We start from the raw sequence: 12,925 nt of genomic DNA, 5'->3' as shown, positions 1-12,925 counted from the left end.
AGATAGGAAAAGACTTGTGTGGCTGGGGTACAGAGCCTAAGAGGAAAACCAGATAAGGTCTTAATATGTGTGTAGCCCAGGTTTGCCTGAACTTATGATGCTATTGCCTCAGCCCCTTGAGTGCTAGGATTATAGATGTGCATCGCAAGTAGAAATATTTAGTTAGCAGCTTCATATCGAAATTGGTGCTCTGAGGACAAGCTGTGTGTTGGTAACATAAATATGGTCTTCATTGGCTCATAAACAATATTTAAAGCCAAGGAAATCAGGCAAAGTCCCTGAGAAATCTAGTTTGGTGGTTATTATCATTAGGCCTGTGGTAACCAGTGTGATTAAATATCTTGGGAGTTTAGAGAATTCCAGTTTAGCAACTGTATAAATGAACTGTCCTTAACTTCACAGACGATCTTGTTTTTCTCACCCTGCATTTTGTCCGAATACTTCATCTTGTGGAGAAAAGATACAATACCTGTGTCCACAGATGCTCCCTGGATCTCTGGCCCTAAGAATTTTGGCTTCTATTTTCAGTGAACCAAGGGCCATCTATGTTTTCTGCAGCCTACAGGACAGACCATGAAGCTGAAGGAACTTCAGAGGCCAGCTGTCCAGGCATGGAGCCCAGCCAAGCAATACCCTGTGTATCTGGCCACAGGTATGATGATCATTCGGATCAGGAGTTACTGGAAAGTCCTATGTCAAAGGAAAACTTATTATCTGGACCCCTAATGAACACGAGAGGAAGCTGTAGGATTGGGTAGCTGGTAACCACATTGGACCATGGCTTAAGGGTGGCCTCGCATACTTTCCTTGGGGTTGCCTCTAGAGGAAGGATATTCCTAACTCTCCTGTTGTTTGCTTTCCACTCCCTACAGTATTTATGAACTGAATCCATGCAGATATTGTTGTTCATTTTCTGCCTTTTCCTTACTTTTCCTGTGACTAGGAACATCTGCCCAGCAACTAGATGCTTCCTTTAGCACAAATGCCACATTGGAAATATTTGAGATTGATTTCAGGGACTCTTCTCTGGACCTGAAACACAAAGGGATTCTTTCTGTCTCAAGCAGGTACTATGTTGGGACTATGTGTGGGTTTGCAGGTCAGACCCTGGTGGATATAGAGAGTCCTGGGGGTGGTGTGTACAACTCAGGGATCACGATGCGATACGTATGGAGAATAGGAGTTCTGTTAAGTCTCAGAGGAGCTAACTCTGTGCAATGAATCCCAATGATTCATGTTACCAGGCGGCAGCAGCAGCAGCACCAGCAGCAGTATTAGGTAGGATGCAGGTAATAGAACTGTCTTACACTAGCCAGGACATGCGCACCAGGTCTCTTTTTGAACCAGGGATCTTGACTTCTTCCTCCCTCGGCTTTTGTGAAGATAGCAGCCTTACACCATGCCATACTCTGCCAACAAGGGGAACGAATGATCTCTCCTCATGGCTCTTAGGTGCTGGTTGAGTATGCATTAGATTTCATGGCTTCTGGCAAGCTGGATGCCCATGGATTTCTTGGGTATATTGTGTAACAGCAATGAAAAGGGGGATCAGTCACTGTCTCCTTTATTGGCAGAAATGTCTAAGGAAGTCCTTGTAGAGCTCAGTATGCAAGGCAGAATCATTGGGACCCTGTGTATCTCACTCATTCCTCAGATTAAGCCTAAGTTATAACGCCGTCATTTCCATTTTACATGGGCATAGAAACCGTGAGAGGCTGGGCTTGGAATTTAACTATGTTCCTATCTCCATACTAAGTCTACTTCTTCCTATTATTTTGCTGCTCTTGTTTTTTAGACAAGGTCTTGCTAAGGCTGGCTTTGAACTCAAAATCTTCCCAGCTCAACCTTCTGAGCAGCTGATGTTACAGGTGTGTGCTATTATACCTGACTCTTCATTGCTGTTTTAAGGGTTTTGTGAAGATGGTGCTTATAGTCTGATATAATAGTCTGTAAGTTTTTATACCATCAGAAAATATGTCAATATTCATTACAGCCCACCTCATATTTAGTATAAGTAATATACATAAGTAATTAGCGTACTACTGATAATATACGCACACGTATATTTAGACTAAGTATGTAAATCTTTTTCTTACAGCGCAGTAAATTTTCTTGCCCACTCTAATTTAGAGATTTCTGGTCTTGAATCACTTTAGAGCATCTGTTAAAATGTAGGTTCTGCTGGCCTGTCTCTTATCTGGACTCTTGGTTTCCAGGCCTTTTGTAGGAATAGTGAACAGCGGATTCTTTAGATATAGCTCATCATTATCCTAGGAACACCTTTATCAGAGAATTCCACATATTCTTATATTATAGTTGATTTCCCTATACAAACTTGTCTTCTATTTTTATTTCAAAACTTAATTTCAAAATTCTATCCTTTTTACTCTTAAGTGCATTTCCTTTTTAAAAAAGATTTATTTTTAGTTGCACATCTGTGTATATGTGTGGGTGTGTACATGTGAGTGCTTGGTGGGGCCTAAGATGGCCAGAGGTGTAGGATCCCCAGGTTCGAGTTTGGAGTTACAGGCAGCTTTGAGCCACCTTACTTGGGTGCTTGGATCCGAACTTGGATCTGAACTTGGGTCCTCTGCAAGAGCAGTATGTGCTCTTATTCACTAAGCCATCTCTCCAGCTTTTAGCTTTCTTTTCTTTTTTTTTTTTGTTTTTGTTTTTTTTGAGACAGGGTTTCACTGTGTAGCTGTCCTGGAACTCATTCTGTAAACCAGGTTGGCCTTGAACTCACAGAGATCCACCTATCTCTGCCTCCTGGGTGTTGAAATCAAACGTAAATGCCACCATAGCCCAGCTATCTTCTAAAAATTCCAAATTTGCAGGAAGATTATGGAAGTTATAACGAACAATCCATAATTTTAACTTAAATATATTAGCTGCTAACATTTTATCATATGTGCTCCCTATTTCCCCGTGCCCCATGATTGTCTAATTCCCTGTCCACTTAGAGACTAGTGACAGTCCTTGAGGCCAAGTGTAACAGTCTCCTTGTGTGATTAGCTGCCATGCGTCCCCATTCCCCGAGCTGCAGAAAGAACTACTTTGTCATAGTCTGTTCTGCCTCTCTCAAGTCATTCCCTCTTTCCTGTCATACGGTGATTTCTTCCTGAGGTTCAGGTCCTTTTACTCCTGCCCACCTTCTCATCTCTGGTTCCTGTGTGACCTGTGTCTGCCAACCCTGATGGTTTACCCGTAGAGTTCTAGTTCCTGGATGACATGACACCCTCTGAGTCCATATGAATTCATCCTTCTTCCCCATGAAGATTGGTGCTGCTTTAGAAACTGCTCGCTGTCTGGTGGCATCTTCCTGTTCCTCAGATATGGGCCCAGTCCGGACCAGTGTTCAGCTTCATGCCCTTGCCAAGCTGGCTCTGCTCAAAGGCCTGGAAAAGAATTCTTGCTCTGTCAGTTCTTGCTCACTCAGTTCCATTGTGACATTTGATGTGAAATCTTCTCTTGTGGCTTAGCCACAGTGAAAGTGAGAGACAGACAACCCCCCACATATACACACACTCAAACCTTCTGGTTTTCAAATGTTTTCCTGTGGGTCTGTGTATAAGACCCAAACTTTTTGTAGGAGACCCAGGTTTGACTTTTTCTTTTATGCAAAACTCCGGCACTAGTTTTTGTTTTTGTTTTTGTTTTTATTTTATAAGCATCCTAAGAAAGCCAGAAAAATGTTTCCTACTTGGGGTATTTAGTATTTGTGCCTCTGTGTCTCAAAGCTGGCCCATTGCAATTACATGCTCATTCCAGTGGGCCAGCCACATGGGAAAGACAGGGTGATGGGAGACCCTAAGGTTTTCTCATCCCCAGTTGTTCTGGGGAGCCCGGTTCTAGTTCATACAGGGTGGGCTCTCGGGTGAGATGGGCTGGACTCTAAACCTTGCCTCGCTTAGCTTTGTGAAGATGAGCTGATGAACTAGCTCTGCATACAGAAGCTTATAACGTCTCCAAGCTTACTTTCCTTAACTTGAAATTGGGTATAATAAAACCCCCTCATAGAACTGCTTGTAGCATGAATAATAAAAACCCAGAGACAGATATTGGGGTTCAAGCTGAAGATCAGAAAAGCAAAGCAGCCAGCCACTGGCTCTTACCTCTACCTTAAACCAAAATGGTGATACTGCCTCCACGATCCTCAGAACGAGACTGAGCTGAGACCCCCTCCTGTTTTATATTCCTCTCTAGTGCTGGGATTAAAGGCGACCACCACCTGGTCTCTGTGGCTAACTAGTGTGGCTGCCAGGATTAAAGGTGTGTGCCTTCCCTGCCTGGTCTGTAAGGCTGACCAATGTGGTTGTTTTATTATCTGATCTTCAGGCAAACTTTATTTATTAAAATACAAATGACATATCATCACACCTGCTAAACGTTAAATTAGTGAACTTGTGAAACACTTGAAAGACTACCTGCTACATGACGCGTAGTCAGTAATTGAGGCTGACTTTTTTTTTCTTTTTCTTTTGATTTTTCGAGACAGGGTTTCTCTGTGTAGCTTTGGAACCTGTCCTGGAACTTTCTCTGTAAAGGCTGGCTTCAAACTCACAGAGATCCACCTGCCTCTGCCTCCTGAATGCTGGGATTAAAGGTGTGCACCACCACTGCCCAGCTTGACCTTTTTTTGTTTTTGAGACAGGGTTTCTTTCATTCAGTCCAGGCTGGCCTTGAACTTGCTTATATAGATGAGGATAGTTTTGGATTTCTGATCCTCCTGCCTCTAACTCCCAAATGCTGGGATCACAGGCAGGAGACACCAAGCCTGGTCAGGTTGTATTGTTTTACTGTTTGCACTGTGAGGGGCAAGTGATGTACTCTATATGAAGTACTTATCATGGTGTTTATATAGTTCCTGTTACCTTAGAAACAAGCTGGGCATGGTGGCACATGCCTATAATCCCAGCACTCGGGAGACAGGCAGGTAGAGCCCTGTGAGTTTCAGAACAGCCAGGGATACACAGAAAAACCAAAACCATAACAAACAAAAAAATAAATAAGTAAAACAAAAAACAAATGCCCAACATGATGGCACACCTTTAATCCCAACACTCAGGAGACAGAGGAAGGTGGATACTCTATTTTCTGAGACTAGACTGATCTTCAGAGCAAGTTCTTTGACAGCTAGGGCTACACAGAGAAAACCAGTCTCAGAAAACCAAACCAACAACACAAAACCAAAATAAACAAAATACTTTCATATTACCCAAGCAGTGGCTTTCTGGATTCTAGTTTAACATAGACAAAATATTTTTTTCTAAAGAAAGGGCAAGTCCGGGCAGAGGAGCCTTCCCTTCTGGGTTTGGAGAATAAGGAAAACAAACAGATACAGGCTTGGGCTGGGGAAGCAGGACAGCAGGTGCAGGCAAAGATGTCTGTCCTCTGCATATTCTCATGTAACTAAATTATTTTCCTTTGCAGGTTTCACAAGTTAATCTGGGGAAGCTTTGGCCATGGGCTTCAGGAAAGTTCTGGGGTTATTGCTGGTGGTGGAGACAATGGCTTGCTTACTCTGTACAATGTGACCCACATCCTTTCTTCAGGACAGGAGCCCTTGATTGCCCAGAGGCAGAAACACACAGGGGCCATCAGGGCCCTGGACTTTAATCCTTTCCAGGTACTGTGTTCTAGTTGATCTGGTCAAGGCATGGTGTGGCTTGTCTGAATGGACGCATTCTCTTATGGCCTCCAGGCTAGAGCTATGGGGGAGGCTGTGTTCCCCAAATGTGGGTCTCCTCCTTCTCTCTTTCTGAGATGGGAGGGGAGTCTTTAGAAATATCTTTTATATTTATCATTATACAGGGCAATCTCCTGGCTTCAGGAGCCAGTGATTCTGAAATCTTCATTTGGGATTTGAACAACCTGACTGTTCCAATGACCCCTGGATCCAAGTCACAGGTGAGGAGGCTCCCACCAGCCTTGGGCTGTGGATGGCTTTGTGTGTGCAGCCAGTTTTCTCAGGTAAAATTTTGAATTCTGGAGCCTGCAGAGTACCAGAGATTTCAGGCTTTACCACTGGAGGGCAATAAAACTCCACGGATAGGCACAGACACTCTGCTAGCCACCGTAGAGTCAGGAGAGAGGGTATGCCTATAAGTTGGTTCATGGTGGTCACTAGCTGTTTAGAGAATTCCTGGAAGAGAGTGAAGGGCAGGTGTGCTCTGGGCAGGCCTCTCTGTCAGCCCGGAGCTGGCTTGTCTTCTTGCATTTCTTGCCTTTGCTTTATTGTGAAGTAATGTGAGTTGGCTATCACTTGGTGGCCTGAGAGATACGCATATTTTTCTCTGCTTCACTTTTTCTGGGGCTCTTCGTGTTTGTTTTTCTCCTCCTCTCCTCTGTCCTAGAGAGGGGGGTTATTTTTCAATCTTGATGCTATACTTTTAAGAGAACTCATGGAGTAGAGATAAACCCAGGTGTGCCGGCTGGTCCCTCCCACTTCTACAGCATTATCTTTTTAAAAAATAATTTTTTATTTTACATCCCAGTCACAGTTCCTCTCCCTTCTCACCTCTCAGTCTCTCCCTCTCGTCCCACTTCTGTTCCTACACCCTCAATCCACTCCTCCTCCATTTCTGTTTAGAAAAGAGCAAGTCCCCCATTAGTATCAACAAAACATGGCATATCAAGTTGTAGTAAGACTTATATTAAGATTGTATTAAGGTGGAGCATGTATTAAGGTTGGGCAAGATGATCCAGCATGTAGAAGAATGCAAATAATCCAAATCTATCACCCTGCACAAAACTCAAGTCCAAGTAGATCAAAGACCTCAACATAAATCCAGATACACTGAACCTGATAGAAGAAAAAGTGGGAAGTAATCTTGAACACATTAGCACAGAAGACAACTTCCTGAACAGACCACCAATAGCACAGGCACTAAGGTCAAAAATTAATAAATGGGACCTCAGGGCTGGAGAGATGGCTTAGTGGTTAAGAGCACTGACTGCTCTTCCAGAGTTCTTGAGTTCAATTTCCAGCAACCACTTGGTGGCTCACAGCCATCTATAATGAGGTCTGGTGCTCCCTGCTGGCTCGCAGGCATACATGGAAGGAATGCTATATACATAATAAATAAATAAATAAATAAATAAATAAATCTTTTTTTTTAAAAGGGCCAAGTATAAATGGGACCTCATAAAATTGAAAAGTTTCTGTAAAGCAAAGGATGCTATCAGTAGAACAAAACGGCACCCTACAGAATGGAAAAAGAGTACTGTACCAATATCTTAAAGCATCTTTCTGGGAAAACGCACCCTCAGCTCCTGAGGCTGTCTTAGTGGGGGAGCCTCTTGTCTCCCTTGGGCTTTGTGTGTGCCATTGAAAGGAAGAGAATGGTAGGTGTCTCTTAATCGCGTTATGACAGGTTGTCATTTTCACTATCTTGTCTCAGAACCCCCCAGAAGACATCAAAGCATTGTCATGGAACCGCCAAGTCCAGCACATTTTGTCTTCTGCTCACCCCAGTGGCAAGGCAGTTGTGTGGGATCTCAGGAAGAATGAGCCCATCATCAAAGTCAGTGACCACAGCAGCAGGGTGAGTGTAGTCAGAACACAGGCCTGGACCCTGGCTCCTCTCTGTGCCAGGCAGTTGGAGCTGCTCTTGCCCAGGCCAGGGGTCCGTTTTCAAGTGTTGGGAGTGTGGATTCAGCCCCAAAGCAGAGTTCCTATTAGAGTGACTGCTTGGGAAGCTAACCAGATGACCTGGAGTCTCATAGCATGCCTTGCTTGATCATGTTGTTACTTATACTCTGATGGCTGGGTTGTTCCCAGCCAGATAGAAGAGACCAAAGGCACCCTTGGAGTAGTCTCATTGCTGCTGGGCAGAACGGGTTCATAGTCTGAGAGGTTAGGTTATATCAGACATCAAGGTCTACTTTGTCCACAGATGAACTGCTCAGGCCTGGCTTGGCACCCAGACATAGCCACCCAGTTAGTGCTGTGTTCAGAAGATGACCGGCTTCCGGTGATCCAGCTGTGGGACCTGCGCTTTGCTTCCTCACCCCTGACGGTGCTGGAAAGCCACAGCAGGTAGATGTAGGAGGGGGCCACTTGTTTGTCCTGGCCACCCAGAACCAAAATAACCACACAGAAACTGTATTATTTAAAACACTGTTTGGCCCGATAGCTCTAACTTCTTATTGGCTAACTCTTACATCTTAATTTAACCCATTTATAGTAATCTGTATATTGCCATGTGGCAATGGCTTACCAGCTAAAGTTCTGTCTGGCTCCAGCAGGGGCTACATGGTTTCTCTCTCACTCGGCCCTCCTTTCTCCCAGCATTCAGTTTAGTTTTCCCCGCCTAGCTCTATTCCCTGTGCAGGCCCAAGACAGTTTCACTGGTCTTCACAGCATGCAGAGGGGAATCCCACATCAGGTACATCTCCAACCCATGCACACATTTGGGCCTCATCCTAGCTACTAATGTCTTCCATGTCTTCAAAGCCTTTGCAAAGAGCACAGCCAATACTAGCTTTATCTCTAAGAGGAGTTCCTTTGGAGCTTGCGGTTGTACATGCATGCATGAGGTCAACCTCAGGTGTTCCTTAGTAGATGTCTACTTGTTTTTTTGAGACAGGGTCTCTCACTGAGTTTAGGCTCTCCAACTGGGAAATGTCATATGGTCAGTGTCCCCCAGGGATCCTTGTGATTCTGACTGCCCAGTGCTGGGATTATATGTATTACCTTGTCAAGCTTGGTTACATGGGCGCTAGGGATTAATCTCAAGTCCTCATGCCTACATCTGGCAGATACTCACTTTTCACAGTGCTGTTTTCATCTTTTTTGTTTAAATATTTATTTATTTATTATATATACAATATTCTGTCTGCGTGTATGCCTACAGGCCAGAAGAGGGCACCAGACCCCATTACAGATGGTTGAGCAACCACCATGTGGTTGTTGGGAATTGAACTCAGGACCTTTGGAAGAGCAGGCAATGCTCTTAACCTCTGAGCCATCTCTCCAGTCCCTGTTTTCATCTTTTAGAAATTAATAGATCATCTATTTTGGAGATCTGAGCATTATCTAAGATGTATAAGGCACCTACTCAGCTGGTTTTCATTTTTAGGGGGATCTTGTCGATGTCATGGAGTCAGGCTGATGCTGAACTGCTGCTTAGCAGTGCCAAAGACAACCAGATCTTTTGTTGGAATCTGGCAAGCAGTGAGGTAGGCTGGTCCTTCTATGGACATGCTGTGATGGAAATGTGGCAGTAGAGGGACCCCAGCTATGCGTTTCCTGGACTGCCGCTAATGGCTATGCTCTCACGGCAGGTGGTGTACAAGCTACCCACACAGAGCAGCTGGTGCTTTGATGTTCAGTGGTGCCCTCAGAACCCTCCTGTGTTCTCTGCTGTCTCCTTCGATGGCTGGATCAGTTTGTACTCTGTGATGGGTAGGAGCTGGGAGGTCCAGCACATGAGGCAGGCCGACAAGGTTTGAAGGGCTTGGTAGAGAGTGCTGGAGGGAGGCGCTGTCTGTGTTTTAGGGAAAACAGGACACGTAGCTTGGGAAGAAATGGGAGCTATTGAAGAGAGGGAGACCAGACTGTGGGTTTTAGAGGGCTATAGCTTGCATTAATATTCAACTTCCTGAGAGGAAGTCAGTTTTTGCCACGATATAAAGAAAGTCATTGGCTTAATGCTTGTTATTCATTCTGAACTGCTATTTTGGATCTGTTATCTCATAGTATGGGCTGGTATAACTCCTTCTGTGCTGTACACCTGCTTTATGTCACAGTCCAGTGTTGACTTTAAATATAGCTTTCCAAGAGGCTCACACATCTGAGTCCCCCTTTCGCTTCCACTCTAATCCCCGTCTCCTAGACTATGGCAGTCTTCATTTCTGGAGCAAACTGGGCACCACAGGGTTCCATCCCAAACTGAGGTTGGAGGTAGAGCAACTCACGAAGATGCCTCCCAGTGTTGGTGACACAGGTGTCCTTTCCCTCTAGATTTCCTCTTCTTTTAGCAAAGGCCAGCCTCTCCCAGTGCTGCAGGTGCCTGAGTCAGTGGCCCAAGCCTCGTTAATACCTCCCTTGAAGAAGCCTCCCAAGTGGATGAGGAGGCCAGCCGGCGTTTCATTTGCTGTAAGTGTTGCTCGTGTGTGCTGTGTGTGCGCAGCGCCTCTCCGGTGCTCATCAAGGAGCTAACTTCAGGAGGTTTGTTCTCGGAGTCTGTCTCGCTCCACCTCTCAAGCAGAGGGTTAATCTAGCTTCTCCCTTGAATGTCACCATTCTGCAATCTGATTGGCCTGCCAGTCCTATCTAAAAAGAAAATCTGCTGCTTTAGACACTCTGCTTATTTCAGCTCGAGATTCTATTTGAGATTTCCATAACTCTTAAATATCTGGACTTGTGGCAAGGAATGCAAGGAAGGAAAGGGGAAAAAAAGGTAGATTTTATCCTGTCATTCCTGTACTTAAAAGTTTTGAGCCTCCCCCCCCCCCCGCCTTATAGGCTTAAGGCTATACAACCATGGGGCTCCATTGACCTTCCCAGTTTCTTTTTCTGTCTCACTCCCAGAGTTCCTTGTGTTTCAGTTTCATATGACTCGTTTCTGCCCTGAACAACTCCTCATCTCTCATGTATCTTATGCTTCATTTTCTCTCCTGTGCCCACTGAATGCCATAGTGGACTTTGAGGACCTCCCACTTAAATACCACATCCTCCATGATACTTGTTCTTATTCTTAGTTAACAGCCTCCATTTTATAGAGATTTGTATTCCTGTAATTCTATATTCTGTATAATATAATATAAAACATATATATATATATATATATATATATATATATATATATATATAGAGACCCTGCTAAGTAATAGATCCTGCAAGGCTAGGAAGTGCCTTGTTGATGTTCATATCCCCAGAGGAGAGCCCTCTAGTGTGAATAAAGGTCACTTGAGGATCTTACTAAAACTCACGTTCTGGTTCAGTGGATCTGATATAGGGCTCAATATTTCCAGTTTTCCAGAAAGTTCCCAGATGGTATGTTTGCTTATAGTTTGAGGACTAGCAGTTTGAGTAGCAAGGGGGCCCTGAAGCACCCAACACACTACTTTAGATAGTAGATTTGATTTGAAAGAAGATGTATAGGAGGAGACGTTCATGTTTAGAGTCAGCAGTTTTAGTACAAAGGTGTGACTTAGGAATGTCTTTATAAAAGAGAAGAGTGGGCATGGGGTTCTAACTCTTTGGGAGAGTGCTTGCTTAGCATGCCCACAGCCCTGGGTTTAAATGCCTCACACCACCACCAACAACAAAAAGGGCAGGGACAGTAAGGTGAAGAGCTCTTGTCATAGCTCTGAGGCCAATTACTCAGATGACTCTGAAGAAGTCATTTAATCCCTCAGGACCTCAGGATTTTATTTGTAAGACAGAAGTAGTAGTGTCTGCCCAGCATGCTGTAACACTGTCAAATACTGTGCCAATTATAATCATTTAAATGGCTTTGTTGAGCACTGTTGTGCTCTAAAGTTTGTTCTGTAAGTGATATAATTATGACTAGAAAAGTCACTAAGTGAGTGGGATGTAGGAAGGGAAATAATGGTGTCATTGTCTGGGATGTGGTCTGGGGGCTGGACAACTTTCCAGAAGCTGTACTATGTGGCCGAGATTGAGAATGGTCAGAGAAAGTATTGCTAAACCTTTGATTTTGTGCCATCTGCTTGATAAAGTGTCAGATTTGACTGGCTGGATACCTCAAGTGGAGTGGTGGTGTAGGTAAAGGCACAGAAGCAGGGATGAACCAGTCATTTCGGGAATGTGGAGCAGTCACATAAATGACCAAGAAGAAAGATGCTGGGGTAGACATGTTTGTCCCTAACTTTTTGGGGTTTTGTGCATGCCAGAGGAATGCAAGTGTTCTCCTGTGGTCTGTCCAGCACAGCCTGGGGGTAGCAACAGGGTTGTATGAGCAATAGGACAGGCTCTCAGCCTTGGGTTGGAAGAACGGAAAAAGACAAAGGCTAGCAAGCACTTCTGGTAATGTAGATGTGCTAGCAAAGGGCATGGGGAAGAGAGTGTCTGCATCAGAGACACTGAACAATAAGCTTGGCGGTGGTGGTATATAGAGGTATATATAGCCTGTGATAGTACCGCCTTGTTTGTGCTAGGTGCCTGAGAAATGGTCATGGGAAGTGGGAGAGAGTACCATGTGGGACATTTTAAGCTTGTGATAGTAAGATTGCTATTATAATAATTGCTATTATAATGAGGACCCATTTGGCACTCAATTCCTGGTCCTGTTCCATACTAGCAATTTTCTGTTCAGTTTTCCATCTGTCTTGGTCGCTGTTTTGTTGCTGTGAACAAACCCATGATCAAGCCAACTCTTATTTTTTTTTTTTTAAAAAAAAAGCATTTTAGTTTGCTTACAGTTTCAGAGGGTTAGTCCATTATTATCAAGGTGGAGGAGCATGACAGGATGAGGAGCACGGCAGGAAGAGGAGCATGGCAGGATGAGGAGCACAGCAGGAAGAGGAGCATGGCAGGATGAGGAGCACGGCAGGAAGAGGAGCATGGCAGGATGCAGGCAGACATAGCAGCTGAGAGATCTACACCTGGATCTGTAGGCAGCAGGAAGAGAGAAAGCCACTGGACCTGGCTTGGGCCCTTGAAACCTCAAAACCCACCCTCAGTGACACACTTCCTCCAACAAGGTTACACGTACCCCAACAAGGCCACTCCTTCCAATCCTTCCCACTCCCTGATGTACAAGCATTCAAATATCTGAGCTTATGGGGGCTATTCTCATTCAAACCACTACACTATCCAAGGCTTGCCCAACAGCTAGCCTTCTCTCTCAGAATCCAAGGCTTGCCCAACAACTAGCCTTCTCTCTCAGAATCCAAGGCTTGCCCAACAGCTAGCCTTCTCTGAAATCTTAACTGGGTGTTAGCTATTGGCTTG

The 12,925-nt window shown here is 44.5% G+C and overlaps 1 protein-coding gene across 11 annotated transcripts in view; it reads left to right on the top strand.

Moving 5' to 3' along the window:
- Sec31b (SEC31 homolog B, COPII coat complex component) overlaps positions 1–12,925 on the top strand; it is a 31,820-nt gene that overhangs the window by 6,669 nt on the left and 12,226 nt on the right. For 4 of the 11 annotated variants that reach the window (XM_038325695.2, XM_038325634.2, XM_038325660.2 and 1 more), the window contains 9 exons: positions 559–652; positions 944–1,067; positions 5,434–5,629; positions 5,815–5,910; positions 7,404–7,547; positions 7,899–8,041; positions 9,084–9,183; positions 9,289–9,450; positions 9,968–10,102. In XM_038325695.2, coding sequence (XP_038181623.1) covers positions 559–652; positions 944–1,067; positions 5,434–5,629; positions 5,815–5,910; positions 7,404–7,547; positions 7,899–8,041; positions 9,084–9,183; positions 9,289–9,450; positions 9,968–10,102 — 1,194 coding nt within the window. Of the gene's footprint in view, positions 1–528; positions 653–943; positions 1,068–1,795; positions 1,869–5,433; positions 5,630–5,814; positions 5,911–7,403; positions 7,548–7,898; positions 8,042–9,083; positions 9,184–9,288; positions 9,451–9,967; positions 10,103–12,925 lie in introns of those variants that run through there. The other 7 variants (XM_038325643.2, XM_038325652.2, XM_038325670.2 and 4 more) reach the window with 5 other exon arrangements.

Source organism: Arvicola amphibius, chromosome 1, assembly GCF_903992535.2.
Source record: "Arvicola amphibius chromosome 1, mArvAmp1.2, whole genome shotgun sequence".
Classification (NCBI taxonomy): domain Eukaryota; kingdom Metazoa; phylum Chordata; class Mammalia; order Rodentia; family Cricetidae; genus Arvicola; species Arvicola amphibius.
Note: the sequence above shows the minus strand (reverse complement) of the source record. Positions and strands in the feature narration are given on the sequence as shown.